The sequence below is a fragment of the Musca domestica genome, unplaced genomic scaffold, assembly GCF_030504385.1.
Source record: "Musca domestica strain aabys unplaced genomic scaffold, Musca_domestica.polishedcontigs.V.1.1 9, whole genome shotgun sequence".
In the NCBI taxonomy this organism is placed as follows: domain Eukaryota; kingdom Metazoa; phylum Arthropoda; class Insecta; order Diptera; family Muscidae; genus Musca; species Musca domestica.
The window spans coordinates 2,461,414-2,485,033 of NW_026712435.1; the positions used below are offsets into that span (position 1 = coordinate 2,461,414).

Here is a 23,620-nt window from a genome sequence, read left to right on the forward strand (position 1 = left end):
TTAATTATGTCTCCATCTTCGCAATTAATTAGGCGTACCACTGTTGCACGCCACTATTTAATGCGAAAACTAAATTTCAGAACATTGAAATGTCTTGCACGACTTCATGCGCCTCTCCATAAACTCGGAAACAAATTTGGCATTTTTTCTGCGTTTAACAAAATACTTATTCGAAAGACTGTATTAAACGCTCTAATTATACATTACAAGACTAATCTCAATAATGAATACCAAGTTTCGATTATAAACCAATGATCATTATTCAGTTCTCGTTATTGTATTAAAGCCATATTTATATTCACATTCATTAGTCTTAATCTATCTTTCTATATGTAAAGTGGATGCAGAGAATGGGAGGGTATTTGTTACAAATTCTCATTATATTCGCTTTGGGAGCGGCATCACTAAAATGCTGGTATAATAATTCATTATTTTCCCTGTGGTAACTATGTGATTAAATATTGTGTATTGAGAAATACGATGTTAAAAATTAAACAAGTTAAAAAGCAGTAAGTTCGGCCGGGCCGAACTTTTAATACCCTCCACCATTTACAACGAATTTGGAAATTTTCAAAAAATAAAATCCTTAAAAAATTCTGTTAAAATTTTAAAAATACCGAATATAGCCGTTATGTTGGGGTCTATACGACGTGGACATACATATGCATTGTTTGTCATAAGCCATTACCATATTCAAATTCGAAACTGGACCCGCACCGACAATTTTCTGTCACAGACTGTAGTTCCCATAACGAACTTCAAATATCAAATTTTAAACAATTCCGGTTAATAATGTCGCTAAAATCATCAAAATACCGAACATAGCGAGGTGCCGTTATATGGGGGCAATACGAAGACGTGGACCTGCACAGACAATTTTCAGTCTTAGGGTGTAGAATCCATTTGGAACTTAAAATACCAAATTTGAAACAATTCCAGTGAATAATGTCGCTAAAATCATCAAAATACCGAATATAGGGAGGTACTGTTATATTGGGGCTATACGAGGACGTGGACCTGCAAAGACAATTTTCTGTCTTAGGGTGTAGTATCCATTTGGAACTTCAAATACCAGATTTGAAACAATTCCCGTGAATAATGTCGCTAAAATCATCAAAATACCGAATATCGGGAGGTACCGTTATATGGGGGCTATACGAAGACATAGACTTGCACAGATAATTTTCTATCTTAGGGTGTAGTATCCATTTGGAACTTAAAATACCAAATTTGAATCAATTCCGGTGAATAACGTCGCTAAAATCATCAAAATACCGAAAATCCGGAGGTACCGTTATATGGGAGCTATATGAAAACGTGGACCTACATGGCCAATTTACGAACTTAACCTGCCTACTGGAAAAATAAACATGTGTGCAAAATTTTAGCCATCTATCTCAATTTATTCGAACGATAGCGTGATTACAACAGACAGACAGACGGACAGACAGACAGACAGACAGACAGACAGACGGACATCGCTAAATCGACTTAGAATTTTACGCTGATCAAGAATATATATACTTTGTTGGGTCTGACATGAGTATTTCGAGGAGTTACAAACGGAATGACAAAGTTAATATACCCTCCATAGTATGGTGGAGGGTATAAAAATGACACGACCCAAGTTTTTTTCTATTATGTGCGTTTTTATACCCTCCACCATACTATGGAGGGTATATTAATTTTGTCATTCCGTTTGTAACTCCTCGAAATACTCACGTCAGACCCAACAAAGTATATATATTCTTGATCAGCGTAAAATTCTAAGAAGATTTAGCCATGCCCGTCTGTCTGTCTGTGTGTCTGTCCGTCTGTCTGTCTGTCTGTCTGTTGTAATCACGCTATCTTTCGAACAAATTGAGATAGAAGGCTAAAATTTTGCACACTTGTATATTTTGCCAGTAGGCAGGTTAGGTTCGTAAATGGTACCTTTCGGTGGTACCCATATAACGGTACCTTTCGATATTCGGTATTTTGATGATTTTAGCGACATTATTCACCGGAATTTTTTCAAATTTGGCATTTGAAGTTCGTAATGGATACTACAGCCTAAGACAGAAAATTATCTGTTCAGGTCCACATCTTCGTATAGCCCCCATATAACGGTACCCCCCGATATTCGGTATTTTGATGATTTTAGCGACATTATTTAACGGAACCGTTCCAAATTTGGTATTTGAAGTTCGTAATAGATACTGCAGCAGAAAACAGAAAATGGGCCATGTAGTCCACGTCTTCGTATAGCCCCCATATACCGTACCCCCCGATATTCGGTATTTTGATGATTTTAGCGACATCATTCAACGGAACCGTTCCAAATTTGGTATTTGAAGTTCGTAATAGATACTGCAGCAGAAAACAGAAAATGGACCATGTAGGTCCACGTCTTCGTATAGGCCCCATATACCGTACCCCACGATATTCGGTATTTTGATGATTTTAGCGACATTATTTACCGGGATTGTTTTAAATTTCGCATTTGAAGTTCGTAATGGATACTTCAGCCCATGCCAGAAAATTGTCTGTGCAGGTCCACGTCTTGGTATAGCCCCCATATAACGGTACCCCCTATATTCGGTATTTTGATGATTTTAGCTACATTATAAACAAATTTTTCTTCATGTTTCGCATTTAAATGTTGTAATAACTTATGACAAAAGTTGCCTATGCAGGTATACGTCGTCGTATAGACATTCGGTATTTTTAAGATTTAAACAGAATTTTTAAAGGATTTTTTTTATTTTATTTATTTATTTATTTTATTTTTGTTGGAAATTGCCAAATTTGTACCAAATGGTGGAGGGTATTAAAAGTTCGGCCCGGCCGAACTTACAGCTTTTTTACTTGTTATTCTATATGAATTATGTCGCAACATAGTGATTTCAAATTATCAATATTTCCACTCGGACACACTTCCGATTGACTTAATAATTTTATTCTGTGGGTCTCGTGTAGTGGTTCTTTTTTTAATGTAATGTAGTACAATACAATCTAATATTATTATATATCGAGAAGAAAGTTGAGTGTCATCATAACCCCTTAGTAAATTAAAATTCGCTATGATAATTGTATTGTTATGACTTTCTACTCCCCCACCATGGGAAAGAGGGTATATTAAATTTCGTATATTCATGAATATATTTTGAAATCAGGATGCAGCTCACTTTATTTGATTTAGAGCTTTGATTGTTGGCACAATAGCTTGTATTGTGTCTAAGATGGTAGGTACTGATATTCGGTACCTTGGCGATTTTAGCCACATTTTTATACAAAGTTTTTTGGAATTTGATATTTAGAGTATTTGTCTATATAGGTACACCTTCAAGTATAGCCTCTATAAAACGTTAAATCTACATATTCTGTATTTCTACAACCACACCATAGACCACATTATCTATCGAATTGGTTTAAAATGTGGTGTTTGTAGTTCTACTACCTGTATCTGAACATTGTCCATATTGGTATTCTACGGCACCGAACAATATATTTATTTTTAAACCCTCCACCATACTATGTAGGGTATAGTAACTTTGTCATTCCGTTTGTAACTCCTCGAAATACTAATTCCAGACCCAACAAAGTATATATATTCTTGATCAGCGTAAAATTCTAATTTGACTTAGCGATGTCCGTCTGTCTGTCTGTCTGTTGTAATCACGCTATCTTTCGAATGAATTGAGATAGATGGCTAAAATTTTGCACACATGTTTATTTTTCCAGTAGGCAAATTAAGTTCGTAAATGGGCCATGTAGGTCCACGTTTTCATATAGCCCCCATATAACGGTACCTCCCTATATTCGGTATTTTGATGATTTTAGCGACATTATTCACGGGAATTGTTTCAAATTTGGTATTTGAAGTTCAAAATGGATACTACACCCTAAGACGGAAAATTGTCTGTGCAGGCCCACGTCTTCGTATAGCCCCCATATAACGGTACCTCCCGATATTCGGTATTTTGATGATTTTAGCGACATTATTCACCGAAATTGTTTCAAAATTGGCATTTTAAGTTCGTTATGGGAACTACAGTCTGTGACAGAAAATTGTCTGTGCGGGTCCAGGTCTTCGTATAGACCCCATATATCAGTACCTCCCTATATTCGGTATTTTGACGATTATAAGTACAATACCCACCGAAATTGTTTGAGATGTGGTATTTGAAGTTCGTAATGGATGCTACAGCCTGTGACAGAAAATTGTCTATGCTGGTCCAGGTCTTCGCACAGCTCCAATTTAAGGGCACCTCCTTATATACGATATTTAGATGATTTTAGCTACATTATTCACAGTTTATTTCAAGTTTCGAATTTGAATATGGTAATGGCTTATGACAAACAATGCCTATGTATGTCCACGTCGTATAGACCCCAATATAACGGCTATATTTGGTATTTTTTAAATTTTAACAGAATTTTTTAAGGATTTTATTTTTTAAAAATTTCCAAATTCGTTGCAAATGGTGGAGGGTATTAAAAGTTCGGCCCGGCTGAACTTACTGCTTTTTAACTTGTTTAATTTAATGTAGTACAATATAATCTAATATTATTATATATCGAGAAGAAAGTTGAGTGTCATCATAAGCCCTTAGTAAATTAAAATTCGTTATGATAATTGGATTGTTATGACTTTTTACATCCCCACCAAGGGAAAGAGGGTGTGTTAAATTTCGAATATTCATGAATATATGTTGAAATCAGGATGCCGCTCACTTTATTTGTATTGTGTCTAAGATGATAGGTACTGATATTCGGTACCTTGGTGATTTTAGCCACATTTTTATACAAAGTTTTTTGGAATTTGATATTTAGAGTACTTGTCTATATAGGTACACCTTCAAGTATAGCCTCTATAAAACGTTAAATCTAAATATTCTGTATTTTTACAACCACACCACAGACCACATTATCTATAGAATTGGTTTAAAATGCGGTATTTGTAGTTCTTTTGGGTTCTACTACCTGTAGCTTTTATTTTTAAACCCTCCACCATACTATGTCGGGTATATTAACTTTGTCATTCTGTTTGTAACTCCTCGAAATACTCATGTCAGACCCAACGAAGTATATATATTCTTGATCAATGTAAAATTCTAAGTCAATTTAGCGGTGTCCGTCTGTCTGTTGTAATCACGATATCTTTCGAACGAATTGAGATAGAAGGCTGAAATTTTGCACACATGTTTATTTTTCGTAAATGAGCCACGTAGGTCCACGCTGTCATATAGCCCTCACATAACGGTACCCCCTGTATTCGGTATTTTGATGATCTTAGTGACATTATTCACAGAATTGTTTCAAATTTGGTATTTGAAGTTCGAAATGGATACTACAGCCTAAAACAGAAAATTATCTGTCTAGGCCCACGTCTTCGTATAGCCCCCATATAACGGAACCTCCCTATATGCAGTGCATATTTTACTGATTTTACCTACATTATTCACCGTTTATTTCAAGTTTCGAATTTGAATATTGTAATGGCTTATGACAAACAATGCCTATGTAGGTCCACGTCGTATAGACCTATTATATCGGCTATATTCGGTATTTTTAAAATGTTAACAGAATTTTTATCGGATTTTATTTTTTGAAAATTTCTAAATTCGTTCCAAATGGTGGAAGGTATTCAAAGAACTTACTGTTTTTATACCCTCCACCATACTATGGTGTCCGTCTCTCTGTCTGTTGTAATCACGCTATCTTTCGAACGAATTGAGATGGAAGGCTAAAATGTTGCACATATGTTTATTTTTCCAGTAGGCAGGTTAAGTTTGTAAATGGGCCATGTAGGACCACGTTTTGATATAGCCCCCATATAACGGTACCTTTCGATACTCGGTATTTTTATGATTTTAGCGACATTAATCACCGGAATTGTTTCAAGTTTGGTATTTAAAGTTCAAAATGGATACTACAGCAAAAGAGAGAAAATTGTCTGTGCAGGTCCACGTCTTCGTATAGCCTCCGTATAACGGAACCTCTCGATATTCGGTGTTTTGCTGATTTTGGCGACATTATTCACCGGAATTGTTTCAGTTTTGGTATTTGAAATTCGTAATGGATGCTACACCCTAAGATAGGAAATTGTCTGTGCAGGTCCACATCTTCGTATAACCCCCATATAAGTGTACCTCCCAATATTTGGTATTTTGATGATTTTAGCGACATTATTCACCGGAATTGTTTCAAATCTGGTATTTGAAGTTCGTAAAAATGACAAAGTTAATAGTATGGTGGAGAGTTTAAAAACAGAAAAGAAACAACAAACCTCTCAAATGGAACAACATTTTTCCTTCTTATGTAATTTTTGTCATAGAATATACCGAACTTCAAATACGTAATTATTGGGAGTACAGGTATGTTGGGGATATATGAGACCCTAGACCACCAAGGCCAATTTACGAAATTAACCTGGCTGCTAGCGAAATACATATGTGGAACATTTAAGCTTTCTTTTCTTCAATTCGTTCCAAAGATAGCGAAATTATAACATTCAGACGGACAGGCAGAAAGACAGATTCCGTTGTAATCACGCTATCTTTGGAACGAATTATGGCAGAGGGCTAGAATTTTGCATGCATGTGTATTTTGCCAGTAGACAGATTATTTTGACGCTTTTAGCGACTTAATTCACCGAAAATATTTCAAATTTCGTATCTGCAATTCGTATAAGTACACAACCTACGACGAAAAATGTGCGGAAATGTAGTACCCATTAGGAACTTAAAATACGAAATTTGAAACAATGCCGTTTAAATCGTCAAAATACTGCATATTGGATTAAATACTGAAATTTGGATCCATACAACTTGAATACTGGACATTGCGCATTTAAAGACACATTTTCAGGTATGTATGAACGCAATTTTACATTTTTTCAAAGCGAAAAACGTTCCAATTGCAACTGCAACTAGGAGAGGTTTATGATTATTTTTATGCAGAACTATACATTTACTACTACTTTATAAGAGACTAGCTGAACCCGGTGCGCTTCGCTACCCCTTTTGATTTTATATGCATTCAAAATTTTATATACGAATATTTTATGGTTTAACAAATAAAACAAATTCAAGAATTTGTTACGATCGTCGAATACTGAATTTGGAAAAAAATCATGTAAACTATGTAATAACGAATATTGTAATGTACCGTTATATGGAGACTTTAAAAAACTTGGATCACTTCTCCAAAGGTCGTTAATGTACACCCCAAATGCGACGCTTAATTTATCCGAGGTGTGCATTTACTGATACGAACACATTCTACCGAATCTACGAAAAATGGCGCATCTTTAGGGACATGCTTATGGCCAGACAAGATATTCAACCAGAATTGCGCAACTTTACCGAATACTAAAAATTTGTTAAAGGAAGAAATCAGTTTGAAATTGCAGTGCGAGAAACCCCTACAATTCCATAACTTCTTCAAAGTTCAGCAATGTACCCCAACTGCTACGTTTGGTATATCCGGACTTTGATAGTTTGCGCTATTAGATCAAAATTTTATTTTTGAATAAGAGGAGTTACAAAATATGCTGCGAAAGCAAACAAATGTTAGTGTACACCAAATCAATTCTGTATTCGAAATTGTTCCAGCGGTATGAGGATATTAAAAGGATCCAGCTAACCCTTAGAGATTGCCACGCTATTCCCAAAGCACATGACATCAGTGTGAATGTGTGCGAACCGAACACGAAATAGCAAATTGTAAACCCTTTGGTTCGAAAATATGGATGAAATCATCATAATACCCAATGTCAGTAGGTACCCATGTATGGTGGCTATACAAAAACGTGAACAGATAGAACCGTTAGAAAATGTGGGTAAAATCATCATAAACTCGAACGCTAGGAGATAACGTTATATGGTGGCTATAGAAATATATGAACCCATATAGACAATAATCTGTTTCAAGCGATGAAACCCATTACGAAACCAAGTACCGAATTGTAAACCTATCGGTTAGAAAATGTAGATTAAATCATCACAATACCCAATATCAGTTGGCAGGTTAAGTTCTTAAGTGGTACATGTCGGTACAGGCTTTCGTATAGCCTCCATATAACTGTACATATCAATATTCGCTATTTTGATGATTTAAGCTACATTATTCACCGTTTATTTCAAGTTGCAAATTTAACTATCTTAATGGGTACTACAATCTGTGACAAAAAATACCTATGCAGGCCCACGTATTAGTATATCCCCTGTATAAAGCCAGTAGGCAGGTAAAGTTCATAAAAGGACCATGTCAGCTTATCCCCGACATTCGGTATTTTGATGATTTTAACGACATTATTTAACTACGACCTATGACTACGACTTATGCAGGTCCACGTCTTCGTAAAGCCCCCATAGAACGGTACCTCCCTTTATGCAGAGTTTGTATGATATTAGTGACAACTTTTACCGGAATTGTTTTAAATTTAGTATTTGAAGACCCTAAAACCCACTACATGCTACAGAATAGTGTCCATGCAGGTTTACGAGTTCGTATAGGCCTCATATAACGCAAACTCCCTTTATTCATTATTCACTGGAATTGTTTTAAATAGACAGTGCATTAAACAAAAAAACGAATATTGGTGTAACGTATACTATTTCAAATTCATTAATTCAACAAATTTCCTATGCTTAATTTTCTGCAAATTCTTTGTGCAAATATCTGTGATCATTTCATTGATATTCGTCAGCTCAATTTGTCCTCTATTGATTGTATCACTAATGCGGTGATACTTTACATTGATGAGTTTACTGCGGTTGCGGAATACAGGGTAGTGTGCCAATTTCAAAGCACCTTGATTATAAACATGGATTACCACAGCTGTGTCTTCTGCACCTTCAAGTTCCTTTAACAATGTTTTTAAATATATAACTTCTCGAGCAGCATTTGATATTGATATGTATTCCGCTTCAGTGCTGCTTAGTGCCACTATACTTCTGGACTCCCATCTAATCAAACTACCTCCATAATAAAATAAAAATCCTGTACACAATTTTCTGTTTTTATTTTTTAAATTTAATAAATTTGAAATTCATTTTCAAGTCACTTGTATCAGCATGAACATGTTCTATGTGTGGGTTGCTTTTCTTCTGTGAAAGCTTTGCAACATCATGTAGAATGTCTTAGCGAGTTCTAATGGCTAAATACATAAGCTTTCCTATTAGTGATTGATACATTAGTATGTCTGTTCTTGAATATTCTTTTGTACATGCCACTTGATATCCTGGACCAAGCGGAACGGACGTTGCCTTGTATTTCTCCATATTATATTTCTTCAGCAAATACTTAATGTATTGTATATTACTCACACCTATATTTCCAGTTTCTCCTTCTCCATGTATTTTCATTCCAAGAAAATGTTCAACAGGCCCATTTTCAGTTATGTCAATTTTTTTAGAATTTACTCGTGTTGCCTGTTAAATGATCGATTTGTTTGCACACCCAATGAGAATATCATCATATCCTTCAAATATGCGCTTACCACGTCGAGCAAATGATGCAAATGCAATTTGTTCTGTACTGCGATACTTAGGAACAGTCTTATATTTGAATGTCTTATAACTGGAGAAAACAATTTTCCTTATAATTCACTTCGTATTGCTGAATACACCTATTTACATCCAATAGCTTTCTTTTCAGCCGGTAGATCAACTAATGACCATGTCTTATTTTTCAGGGCACCATACTCCACTTGCATAGCTTTTTCCCACTCACTTGGGCCACAATTCATGGCCACAAGACGTTTGGGAAACAAATTATATTTTTTTCTGATAAACCTTGATTACCGTCACGTAAAATTCTGGGTATTTCGTAACCTCTTCTTGGCTATTCTTCATTAGCAATTCTTGCAATTCCTGATTTTTTCCGGTACTTTATTGTAATTTCATCGTATTCCTTGCTACTACTTATTTCTTCGGAGGATTCATCCTTCTTCTTCAAGAGCTTCCATTTCATCCGTATTTGAATTTACTTCTACATTTTTAGCTCGTTCCGGGTTATTTTGACTCAAAATTAGATAAAATGTTTATGGATCCTGCTTCGATTTCGGAACCATCGGTATGTTGAAATCCAGCTTCACCAAAAATTACATCACGTCTTTCAACTATAGTTTGACTAGTTCTATCCAACAAGCGATATTCCTTTGCAACTATAGAATACCCAACCATAATGTACTCTTTTCTACAGGGGTTAAATTTTTCCTTTTGTCCTCTATTTAAGCCTACAGCGCACGAACCAAACATTTAAGATGACTGACCTTTGGTTTTCTCTTGTACCATACTTCGTAAGGAGTTTTATCGCATAAAATTTCTGTAGGAAATCGATTTCGCAAAAACGCAGCAGTTAACACAACTTCTAGCCATAGGTTTCGAGGAAGACTAGCGTGTATTAACATAGAACGGGTACGATTTGCCCTTTCGGCAACTCTATTTTGTTGAGGTGTGTAGGCCACCGTCAATTGCCTCAATATACCATATTCCTATAGATACGAATCGAATTGATTATTTATGTACTCGCGTCCGTTATAACTCCTAATAATCCTATATTTCTTTGGTTTGGTGTTCGTTACATAAATATTTTGAGTTTTCCGGAGACTTCGCTCTTTGATTTCATAAAGTATATACAAATACGACGGACTTGTCATCGATAAATGTGACGAAATATCTAGAACCTCCAACCGAATGAATTAATTCCAATAATTCTTCAGCTTTATGTTCACTAGCTCTTGGAAATGGAGCCACATGGATTTTGCATTTATACTCATTGACATTCTTCGATACTTGTACTCCAATGTCGAGCAAACCGCTCCTTTAGTCTCCATTGCAACAATAAAATTCTCGAAATCTGATTCTGGTGGTACACTTGAGAGAAGAATAGAATAGGTACAACTGATCTTGAAGCTCCATTCATAACTATCTGCTTCTTGTATGGCATTTCCTAATTTGCCTCAAGCCTCTGCCGAAAACTTACTTTTCTTTATGCATTTCAGCTGGGTTCGTTTAACGCTGAGCACAATTGTTGCCAAAGCCTTCGCGTAACGTTTTCCCCATTCAGCTTTTAGTTCCATTGTTCATGTTGGTTCATATTTTATTGTTTCATTCGCATATTTCCAGAGCTCGTGGTGCACCATTTGAATATGTCAGGAATTATAACACCTCATAAATATTTTATACTATCCATCATACTACGGAGGGTGTATTAACATTTCATTTGTATCTCCTGGAATTTCTCATGTCAGACCTAACAAAATATATTATAGCTCTCATATAACTGTACAACCAGATTGTTTCTAATTTAGTATTTGAATATCTTAATACTTACTACAACCTATGACAAAAATGACTTATACAGCCAACGTCTTCGTATATTCCTCATGTAGATTTTAGGGACATTATTCACCGGAATTGTTTAAATTTCGCATTTGAAGTTCATAATGGATACTATAACCCAAGACAGAAAATTGCCCGTGCAGGTGCACGTCTTTGTATAGCCCACAGCTAACGGTACATCCCTTTATTCGTTATTATTATATTAGCGACAATTTTCGCCGGAATTGTTTAAAATTTCGTATTTAAAGTTCGCAATCTGTACTACATCCTATCCTACATCCAACCGTATAGCCCTCATATAACGGTTTTAATTTAAACTGTATTTTTTGCTAACATATTTTTAAAAATTGTCAAGTTCCTTCTAAGATGTGGAGCGAACATATGCTCTTTTTATGTTCATGTAAGTTCTCGTTCGAAAAACAAACTCGGTGGAAACAGGCTTAGAATATTATTCTGACTTTCCGAAATTGGAGATTTAATAGGCATAATTTATTAATAGGAATCAAGCAGTTCACCAATGTATCCCCCCATTAGGGTTCCACTGTGTGATACAAACACCTTCTGCTGAAGTTACGAAGAATGGCGCATCTTTAAGAACATGTTTATGGCCAGACACGGTATTTACCCAAAGTAGACGAAAGCGCAAAAGTTGTATTAGTGAATGAAAAATGAGAAATCCCTACAAATCCATCACTTCTTCAAAGTTCGGTGATGAGTCCCCCAACTGCGACGTTTGATTTATCCGAAGTGCCTAGTAATGTTTTACCATATCAGGATGACAAAAACAAAGAAGTTATATCACCTAAAATATAGCTAAGGGCCCAACTGGGACTTTTAAAATTATGCGCTATTGGATATACATTTTATTTTAGAATAGGAGGAGCTACAAAATTTGTTGCGAAAATAAGCAAATGTTAATGTACACCAAATCAAAGTTCTACTGCGTCAGCACTATGAGGATAATTAAAGGTTACAGTTTACTCTAAGCGATCGCCTCGCTGTCACTAAAGCATATGAAATCTGTGCGAAAGTCTGGGACCGGATATTATATACCAAAATGATGAAATATTTTAGATTTAATAGGCAACATTCATTAGTAATCATCGAGTTTTAAAAACATTTGATCATTTTAAATATAAATCTTTTCCTCTACTTCCTATATTAATAAAAAACTCAGTAGAATTCAAATTTACAAGATTTATTTATAAGTATTATGAGCGAGAAATATCATTTATTAAAATTTGCCAATAATTCAATATGGCTAATTGTGGCTATATGAAAACTTGAACCCACATAAGCAAAAGACAATAACTTGCCACAAGAGGTATAAACCATTACGTACCCTAAGTACTGAATTGAAAAATATATATCATATTAACTTTTGAACGGCATCGTATAAGAAAATCTTTTAAGATTCATATATTTTTGGAGATATTTTTAAATATTTTTGACATATCAATGTTCCCGAGGTTGATGCATCTACCTGTAATCTCTTACCATGATCGCAACACCCAAAATAAGTGGGTACCGACATATTAAGGCTATACGAAAACGTGAACAGATAGAAACAATTGCGAAATCTAAGTACCAAATTGTAAGCAAATCAGTTAGAAAATATAACGAATACCAGGATATTACGTTATATGGTGGCTAGAGATATATGTGAACCTATATAGACAATAATCTGACACAAGGGGTAGAACCCATAACGAACCACACGTACCGAATTGTAAACCATGGATCTATATAGTACTAATTTTACGAACTTACCTGCCTCCTAACAAAATACATATAGTCTTAATTATGTCTCCATCTTCGCAATTAATTAGGCGTACCACTGATGCACGCCACAATTTAATATCAAAACCAAATTTCAGAACATTGCAATGTCTTGCACGACTTCATGTCCCTCTCCCTAAACTCGGAAACAAATTTGGCATTTTTTTCTGCGTTTAACAAAATACTTACTTGAGTGGTTCTTTTTTAATGTATTGTAGTACAATATAATCTAATATTATTATTATATATCGAGAAGAAAGTTGAGTGTCATCATAACCCCTTAGTAAATTAAAATTCGTTATGGATTCGTATGATATGGATTGTTATGATTTTTACACCCCCATCAAGGGAAAGAGGATGTATTAAATTTCGAATATTCATGAATATATGTTGAAATCAGGATGCAGCTTACTTTATTTGATGTAGAGCTTTGATTGTTGGCACAATAGTTTGTATTGTGTCTAAGATGGTAGGTACCGATATTCGGTACTTTGGTGATTTTAGCCACATTTTTTACAAAGTATTTTGGAATTTGATATTTGGAGTATTTGTCTATATGGGCACACGTTCAAGTAAAGCCTATATAAAACGCTAAATCTACATATTCTGTATTTTTTCAACCACACCGTAGACCAAATTATCTATCGAATTGGTATAAAATGCGGTATTTGTAGTTCTTTTGGGTTCTACTGCCTGTATCAGAATATTATCCATATTGGTATTCTACGGCACAGAACGATATATATATTTTATTTATTTATTTGACAATTCTAGCCAAAATATTCAACGGAATTGTTTCAAATTTAGTATTTAAGGCTCGCAGTAGATAGCATTTCCTTTATATTTTCCCCTTTTTGCATTGCGCCCACATAAAGGTTATACACTCTTAAAAGTTTTCGTATAGCCCCATATAATCGTACCTCTCGATATTCGGAAGTTTGATGACTAAAGCCAATTTTTTTTTTTCAGAATTGTTTGAAATTTTGATTGGATGTTCCTAATAACAGAAGAGATTCATACCCCTCGAAGAATGGACATTTCGCATTTACAGACATATTTGTACCTGTGCTACATTCCAAATTGTGGAGGGTATAACTGTTTCTTTACTTCTTTCAAAGTATTAGGGCTTTAAATATGTTTAGAAAGTGGATGGTAAATGTGGATCATGAACACAAAACCTTGTTACAACTTAACATTTGTAAAGTACATTTTACATAAGACAAAATGTATAAGTATGTATAAACGGAATTTTACATCCTTTCAAATCGAAAAATGTCCAAATTATCTGCAGAACTGTAAATTTACTCTTATTTTATGATAAACTGGCTGAACCCGGTGGGCTTCGCTACCCCTTTTGATTTCATATGCATTCAAAATTTTATATACGAATATTTTGTGGTTAAAAAAAATAACACAAATTCAAGAATTTAACCAACTACCAACGCGTGAACATGACAGGAACAGCTGATAATGAGAAAAGTAGGAACATTCCAAAATTTAGTCCATACACGAAGGGTTTGTCCTTCGGTTTTATTAATTTCATAGCAAATGCCAAACGTGCAGGAAACTGCAATCTTTGGAGTTGAGTGGCATTTATGTTGCAATTAAAGAATTTGTGGTAGCAAACATACTTTCCCGTAATAAACGTATTCTCAATTAAATTGTTGCGTAGTTTTTTACTGTTGGCTTATAACATTGCAAAGGCGTTGTGGGTCAATGCTTCTTAAAAAAATATTTATTTTTGTATCACCTTCCACATTTTATTGAAATTGGAAATACGTATATACGAAATCGGCCGAAAATATACATCAACATAAACCGATTTCAATATAATTTGGAAAATTTATTTTTGAATCAAATTCCACCACAAATTATGAATTTCATTGGAATCAGACATACATATCGTGTTTGGTGCATAAAATATATGAAATCAACCGAAATATATATATGGGAGATATACGCAAACCTCAACCGAATTCATTATAATATGGTCAATTTAGTTTGTACCAAATTACGTCTCTCGATCCGATTTTCATTGGAATCGGACATACATTTCGTGTTTGGTGCATCAAATATGTGAAACCGGCCGAAAATATATATGGGAGTTATAGCCGAACCTCAACCGATTTCAATATAATTTGGAAAATTTATTTTTTTACCAATTTTTGTCTCTCAGTCCGAATTTCATTGGAATCGAACATACATATCGCGTTTGGTGCATCAAATATATGAAATCGAGCAAAAATATATATCGGAACTTCAACAAATTTCAATATAGTTTGGAAAATTTATTTTTTTTACCAAATTCCACCACACATTCTGAATTTCATTGGAATCGGACATACATTTCGTGTTTGGTGCATCAAATATGTGAAACCGGCCGAAAATATATATGGGAGTTATAGCCGAACATCAACCGATTTTAATATAATTTGGAAAATTTATTTTTTACCATTTTTTGTCTCAGTCAAAAAATCAAAAAATATCGCATTTGGTGCACCAAATATATGATATCAAGCAAAAATATATATCGGAGATATATCGGAACCTCAACAAATTTCAATATTGCTTGGAAAATTTATTTTTGTACCAAATTCCACCACACATTCTGAATTTCATTGGAATCGGACATACATATCGTGTTTGGTGCATAATATATATGAAAACCAAAGACCTCAAGCTCAAACAATTGCTATTTGTTAACAATCAAAAAGATCGAAAATCCAAAAAAATATTTACAAACAAAAAATAGATACATGGAAGCTATATCCAAATATCAACGGAATTAATTATTATTTCACACATTTATTATTGTACCAAATACCTTCACTCATTCCGAATTTCATTGGAATATATATTGTGTTCGGTGCTTCAAATATGTGGAATCAGCCGAAAATATATATGGGAGTTATATCCGAATCTCTACCGATTTTAATATAATTTGGAAATTTATTTTGGTACCAAATATTGCCTGTCCATCCGAATTTCATTGGAATCAGATATACATATCGTGTTTGGTGCATCAATTATGTGAAATCGACCAAAACCGTATATATGAGCTACATCCAAACCTAAACGGATTTCAATATAGTTTGGCGAATATACTTTTGTGCCAAATTCCGAATTTCATTGCAATCGGACATATTTATCGTATTTGTTGCATTAAATATTTGAATTTGGCCAAAACTATACCTCAACCGATTTCCATAAATTTTGTCTTTTTTGTTCTCTTTTAATGTATTGTAGTGCAACAGAAGCTAGCGTTATTATTATTTGTCGAGAAGAAAGTTTAAAATTGGATTGTTATGATATTCCATTTGTAACATATTGTAATATTCGTGGAAAACCTTTAAGTATATATATTCATGTGTATAATTTGAAATCAAGATACAGCTTACATTATATGATTCAGAGCTTTGATTGCTGGCAAAATAGTTTGTTTATTGTGTCTAAGATGGTAGGTACTGATATTCGGTGCTTTGGTGATTTTAGCCGCATTTTTTCGGAAAGTTTTTTTTTTGGAATTTGGTATTTAGATAATTGGTCTATATAGGTACGCGTTTCCGTATAGCCCCCATAAAACGTTAAATCTACATATTTGGCATTTTTACCACCACACCATAGTATTAGTTCTATTAGTAGTTCTTTTGGGTTCTACTACCTGTATTAGAACATTCTCCATATTGGTATTCAACGGCACCGAACGATATTTTTTGATGATTCTAGCTAACATTTTCAATGAAATTCTTTCAAATTTAGTATTTAGGGATCGCAGTAGATTGCATTCTTTGTTGAAGAAAATTTCCTGTATATTTTCGCCTTTTTGTATTGCGCCCATAAAAAGGTTCTACACTCTTTCACGTTTTCGTATAGCCCGGTGTTTTGACTTTTATTTCAGTTACATTTTCCAGGGAATTGTACCAACTTTGGTATTAAGAGTTTGTAACGGGTTCTATCTCTCTACCAGAACATTTTCTATATAGATCCTCTTCTTAATATAGTCACCATATAATTTTACCTTCCTATATATAGAGTTTAGACTTGGATTTTATTGGTTCTGCTTATTTTGAACCATTTCTATGTAAGTCGAAGTATTACTATAGCCCATATTCTCCCGACATTCGGTCTTTTGATGGCTGAAGCCAACTTCTTTAAATAATACTTTGAAATTTAGATTGGATGTTCTTAAAAACAGAATTGATACATACCCCTCGAATACGGGACATTTCGCATTTACAGACACATTTGTAAGTATGTATGAACGTAATTTTACATCTTTTCAAAGCGAAAAATGTTGAAATTATCTGCAACTAGGAGAGGTTTATGATTATTTTTATGCAGACCTTTAAATTTATAATAAACTTGCTGAACCCAGTGCGCTTCGCTACCCCTTTTGATTTTACATGCATTTAAAATTTGATATACGAATATTTTGTGGTTTAAAAAAATAAAACAAATTCAAGAATTTAACAAGTAAAAAAGCCGGGTCGAACTTTGAATACCAACCCCTATTTGGTACAAATTTGGCAATTTTCAAAAAAATAAAATCCGTTAAAAATTTTGTTAATTCTTAAAAATACCGAATGTAGCCGTATTTTTGGGTCTATACGACGACGTGGACTTGTATAGGCAACTTTTTTTATAAGCTATTATAATATTCAAATGCAAAACTTGAAAAAAATATGTTTATAATGTACTTAAAATCATCAAATCGCCAAATATATTGAGGTACAATATATTTATACCGAATATCGGGAGGTACAGTTATATTAGGCTATACGAACACGTGGACCTACATGGTCAAAGTCATGTGGACCAAAAGTCATGCAGGCATAATGCACATTTGAGTAAATTTTTATCAACTTACTTCACTTCGTTAAATACACGAAATACGCCGAAAATATATATGGGTGGTATTCCAAACCTTAACCGATTTCAATATAATTTGGAAAATTTATTTTTGTAACAAATTCCACCACACATTCTGAAGTTCATTTGAATCGGACATACATATCGTGTTTGGCACATAAAAAATATATCCAATTATAAACGTTTTTAATATTAAAAAATCTGTTTATAATATAGCTAAAATCATCAAAATACAGAATATAGTGAAGTACCATGGGGGTTATAAAACGTAAAAGTATCCATTAGGAACTTCAAACACAAAATTTGAAATAATTCTGGTGAATAATGTCGCCAAAATCATAAAAATACCGAATATCGGGGGTACCGTTGTATGGGGCATACGAAGACGAAGACCCGGTAAATAATGCCTAAAATTATCAAAATACTCAATATCGGGAGGTACCGTTATATGGGGGCTATATAAAAGCGTTGACATACTTGGTTCATTTTCTGACTTAGTTTATAAACGGATTTTAGTATTAAAAAATCCGTTTATAATGTAGCTAAAATCGTCATAGTACCGAATATAGTGAGATACCAAGGGGGCTATAAAACGTGGATCTGGAATAGGCTGTAGTATCCATTAGGAACTTTAAATACAAAATTTGAAAAAATTTCGGTAAATAATGTCGTTAAAATCATCAAAATACCGAATATCAGGAGGTACCGATATTCATATATTGTTGAGAATACTTTGCATATAACTACTTTAATTCAACATTATTATTTAATCAAATAGTACTTGAAGTTTTTGTTTGTCATAACAAATAAATTTTATATTAATATAATATATTGTCTCAATAAAGCAATACTTTTCAATATATCATTGCGAATTTATTCTGATTCAATAGGTTATGGGCCCAGCGCCATAACGGGGATATAAGGAAAAATCTGAAGGATAAATTTAAACAATAATTTGGTGAGAACAAATATATTCAATTTTTGGGTTGTGTGAGTTAAGATCTCGTGCTGAAATAATGACATCGTATAATGGCCGTATTCCGTTATTCAACGAAAATAATTATTTGACCTGGAAGACACAGATGGAAGCTGTTTTGCACAAAAACAGACTGCTTAACATTGTGTTGGGAGTGGACAAAGCACCAAATATAGGCAGTCTCCCCAGAAATCCTACAAACGAACAACGAATTTGAAGGAAAGATGGAATTTTTGTAAAGGTTTATCGAAAAGGATATGGATGCAAGAGCCGAGATTTTGATAGCATTGGAACCGAATATAGTGAACACGGTAAGGAATATAAAAACGTTAAGCGAATTGTGGAAGCATCTTCAAGATACATACATACAAAACAACAAGAAAAAAATTGAGTGTTATAGAAAACTGCTGAACTTAAAAATGTCGGATAACCAAACTATTTCTGAGTTTTTTTTATCGAGTTTTAAACGTGTTCATCATCAATATCGGAAATGGGGGTTGAACTCGATGAAGATCTGCAAGCTGTTGTAATTGTCGAAGCGTTACCAGATAAATTTTCAGCCGTTAAGGCGGCTGTTGATACTGCTAACGAATTTCCAAAACTTGATGTTTTGAAGGCAAGGTTGCTTGAAATTGGCGAAAAAGTTGAAGTAAACCAAGATGCTGCAATGAAAGCAAAGCATTTCAAGACGAAGACAGATACGTATCCGAATTACAACCCAGATCTAATGGAAGGTAGGTACAAAAAGACAATAACATGTTTTCGGTGTAAAAAAAAGGACACAAGGCTAAAGACTGCAGAGCGAAAATATCTATTGAATGGAACTCAAGATCCAGTGAAGACAAGGAAAATTCTTTTGGCGCTACAGAAAATGCATATTTTGTCAGATCTAAACAGGAATGGGTAATAGATAGTGGCGCATCATCACACATGTGCAATGATAAATCTCTTTTTCTTAATCTTAACACGAGCTATACTGGAAACGTGAAGTTAGCGGATGATAAAGGAATAGATATCAAAGGCATAGGGAAAGTGGCGATTTGTGTAAATGTTAGCGAAGAAAAGGTCATTTACTTAAATAACGTCTTATATGTACCAGATTTAAAGCACAATCTCTTGTCTACCAGTAAGGCCACTGATTCAGGTTGCAAAGTAGTAATGGAAGAAAATAAGGCATTTATTATGCGAAAGGGCAATATCCTGATAGAAGTCTGTAAGAAAAATAGCAAATTTGAAAAGCAGATAGCCGCAAATTCTGTGAGTAAAAGTGCTGAAAATGAGTTTAAATTATGGCATGGGCGTTATGGTCATTTAAACTGCAAAGTTCTGAGTAAGCTATCATCTTTTCAAATGGTGAAAGGATTATCCAGCTTGAAGACAATAAAAATTGATTGTGAAGCTTGCATTCGTGGAAAACAAACAAGAAAATCTTTTCCCCGAAAGAATGAAAAATCATCAACCGATGTGTTGCAACTTATTCATACAGTCATAGAAAATGAGACTGGAAAGAGAATTAAGATATTGCTAAGTGAATGCCAAAGAATTAGTCAGCAAACAATTTTCAAAGTTCTTGAAAGATTGTGGTATTCATCGTCGGCTTTCTGTAGAGTACACCCCACAGCAGAATGGAGTTGCCGAACGTATGAATCGGACGTTAGTGGGTCGCTGTTATATGTTAAAGGCTGATCTACCGACTTTTTTGTGGGCTGAAATTATAAATACATCAGCATATATTAACAAGTAAGCAAAGGCTACAGTCGAGCGGGGCCGACCGTTGAATACCCTACAACACTATAATAAACCATACAGTTTATATAGGCGAGATACTCGAAAGAATTCCACAAGTTATTGTGACAAATAAAAAAAAGAAAACATCAGGTTTCGTCCTCTAATTTTCGAATAATAGCAACTTAAACTAATTTGCTCATTTCCAATTTATTGGTAGATGTTGCACGTAAATGGTCTTCCTAGATCTGGAACCAATATTTCCCAAAGACCTATAATCTCTCAGAAGTGGCAAAAGATTAACATTTATTATTGGTTTTTGACTGAAACGCATCTATATGAGATACAGCCATTTGACTACATTCTTCAACGAAATCAGCGTTAACGAAATAGTCAGAAGTGCGTCTTTCCTGTATTTGTGAATTCTCCAAAAGTCCATTTCAACCCCGATCATCTCCAAAAAGAGTAGGCTACAATTCTGACCCTCATCTTATCCCCATGCGAAATTTCGTAAGGATCGGGCCATAAATACGATCTGTATATGATATCCTGAAATCCTAACTACTTAGTTTTGTTAGCTGTAGAAATATTACCAAATGTTTAATTCAAAATGAAAATATGCCAAAAATATGACAAAATTGAAAAAATATGAGAAAATTTTACAAAATCAATATTTTCATCTTTTGAGAGATATTTTTATGCGATTTTTTTAGACGTTTTTTCTTTCCTGCCAAGAGGCCATTCTGAATTAATGAGAACTGTCGAAATCAGTTCAGACGTTCTCGACATATAAGAAATCTTTCAAGCATATCTTCTTTGATAGACATATATATCGCACATATTTTGCTATATATCCCATTTTTTTGATGTTAACATCAATGTAAAAATCAGGAGTAACCTTGTCATGGCTTCGTGATTTCGCCAGGATTTAAAATATTCGCGGTTTAATGAAAATTTTCGATTTTTTTCAACACAAAATATATGGTCTATTTTACCCGCTAAATATTATTCGATGACCATCCAAATTGGTAGGCTTCTTCCCCGCCCTAAACTCTAGCTACATGCGAAATTCCGCGTCGATTGGTCTATAATTGCGACCTGTATAGCTACTGCAAAATCCGAAATTTTTTCAGTATTTGGTCCATTTCAACCCCTAAATATTATGCGATCATCTCCAAAAGAAATAGGGTTCTATTCTGACCTCAACCCCACTTCCATTTTCAATTTCGTGAGGATCGGGCCATAATTGCGAACTGTAGCGTGAATACAAATTAACATGGACAGACAGACAGACGGACGGACGGACATACATAGCTAGATCGACTCAGCTCGGCGAGCTAGGATGATCCATATATACTTTCCTATATGGGAAACCAATATTTCGAGGTGTTACATAAATTCTGGCCCAATCAAACTTATAATACCCCCAACACATAGTGTTGTAGGGTATAAAAATCGATGTCCAACAAATTTAAATAATGTACAAACCCCTGAAGAATTGTGGACAGGTAAGAGACTCTGCGTGAAACATCTGCGACAAATAGGATGTAAAGCATTTGCCCTAAATAAAAAGTCGAAATCCAAATGGGAAGAAAGAAGTAATGAGTATATATTAGTGGGATACTCAAATGAATCAAAGTCATATCGGTGGATACCGTGCACCAAAAATGTTATAAAAAACGAGTTATTCAAGAATGCGAAAAAGGCTGATACTGATTTATTTTATGAATTTGAAATCAAAACGTATAGCAAATGATGATGAGCAAGAATCGAACGACGGGCTTTTGGAACGTGATGATAATGAGCTTGACATCGAAATTTCCAAAGAAAGAATCAATCAGAAGCCAGATAAACCTGATAACAATAACTTGAATCTATTAAACGCCGACTAAGGTCATGGTCGTTTAGGAAAAATAATGAATCGTCCCATATGGTTGATGAAAAAAGTATGAACCCAAGATCAATTAAAGAAGCATTATCATCAAATTATGCTGACGAATGGAATGAAGCTATTAATGACGAATACGCATCATTGATGAAAAATAAAACATGGACATTAAGTGACTTACCAAAAGGAAGAAAAGCTGTTTTTTGCAGATGGGTCTTTATATCAAAAATTAGACCTGATGGAACAGTAGAAAAGCGCAAAGCAAGACTGGTTGCCAATAGATACTCCCAAGTTATGGGTATAGATTATGTGGATACGTTTGCTCGGTTGTAAGACAGACATCATTGAGATTGATTTATGCTCTTTCAGCGGATCTTCAACTACGGCAACTATATGCATCTAGCATCAGCATTTTTAAACGGAACATTAGACGAAGAAATCTACATGGAGCAATTAGAGATGTTTGTTGAAGAGGCAACAAAACATAAGGTAGGCAAGTTACAGAAATCTATCTATGGACTCAAACAATCTGAAAGACAATGGTTTAAATGTATTGATGCTATAATTTTAGAGTTTGGTTTAAACCGATCAAAGTATGAGCAGTGTATGTATTATATGTATTGCATGATTGTTGCACTCTATGTTGACGATATAGACATAGTGTGTAATAGCAAGATATTGACAGAAAAATTTGTTAAGACACTTCAGTCAAAATTTAATATCCGAGACATGGGTATTCCAAAACATTGCATTGGTCTTGAAGTATATGTAAAGCAAAATGAAATTTCAATATCACAATCAGGATACACAAAAATTGTTAGTAACGAAATATAATTTAGAAGAATGCAAACAAGTCAAGATGCCCATGATAGCTAATATGAAGTTAAAAAAGGAACCGCAACTTGCAGTACAAAGAGAAAAAGTTGACGAAAACCAATATCAAGAATTAATGGCACATTTATTATACATATCACTGCACAGTAGGCCAGATATTACGTGTGCTGTTAATATGTTACCGCAATTTTCAACAGATCCGACGAAACAAAATTT

General features: G+C 34.3%; 1 protein-coding gene across 1 annotated transcript in view; it reads left to right on the top strand.

Annotated features, from left to right (window-relative positions):
• Positions 1-332: 332 nt before the first annotated feature.
• Positions 333-23,620, top strand: part of LOC131806916 (N-acylneuraminate cytidylyltransferase A) — a 545,636-nt gene continuing 522,348 nt past the window's right edge. The window contains exon 1 of the mRNA XM_059131800.1: positions 333-415. Coding sequence (XP_058987783.1) covers positions 342-415 — 74 coding nt within the window. The 5' untranslated portion in view covers positions 333-341. The remainder of the gene's footprint in view (positions 416-23,620) is intronic.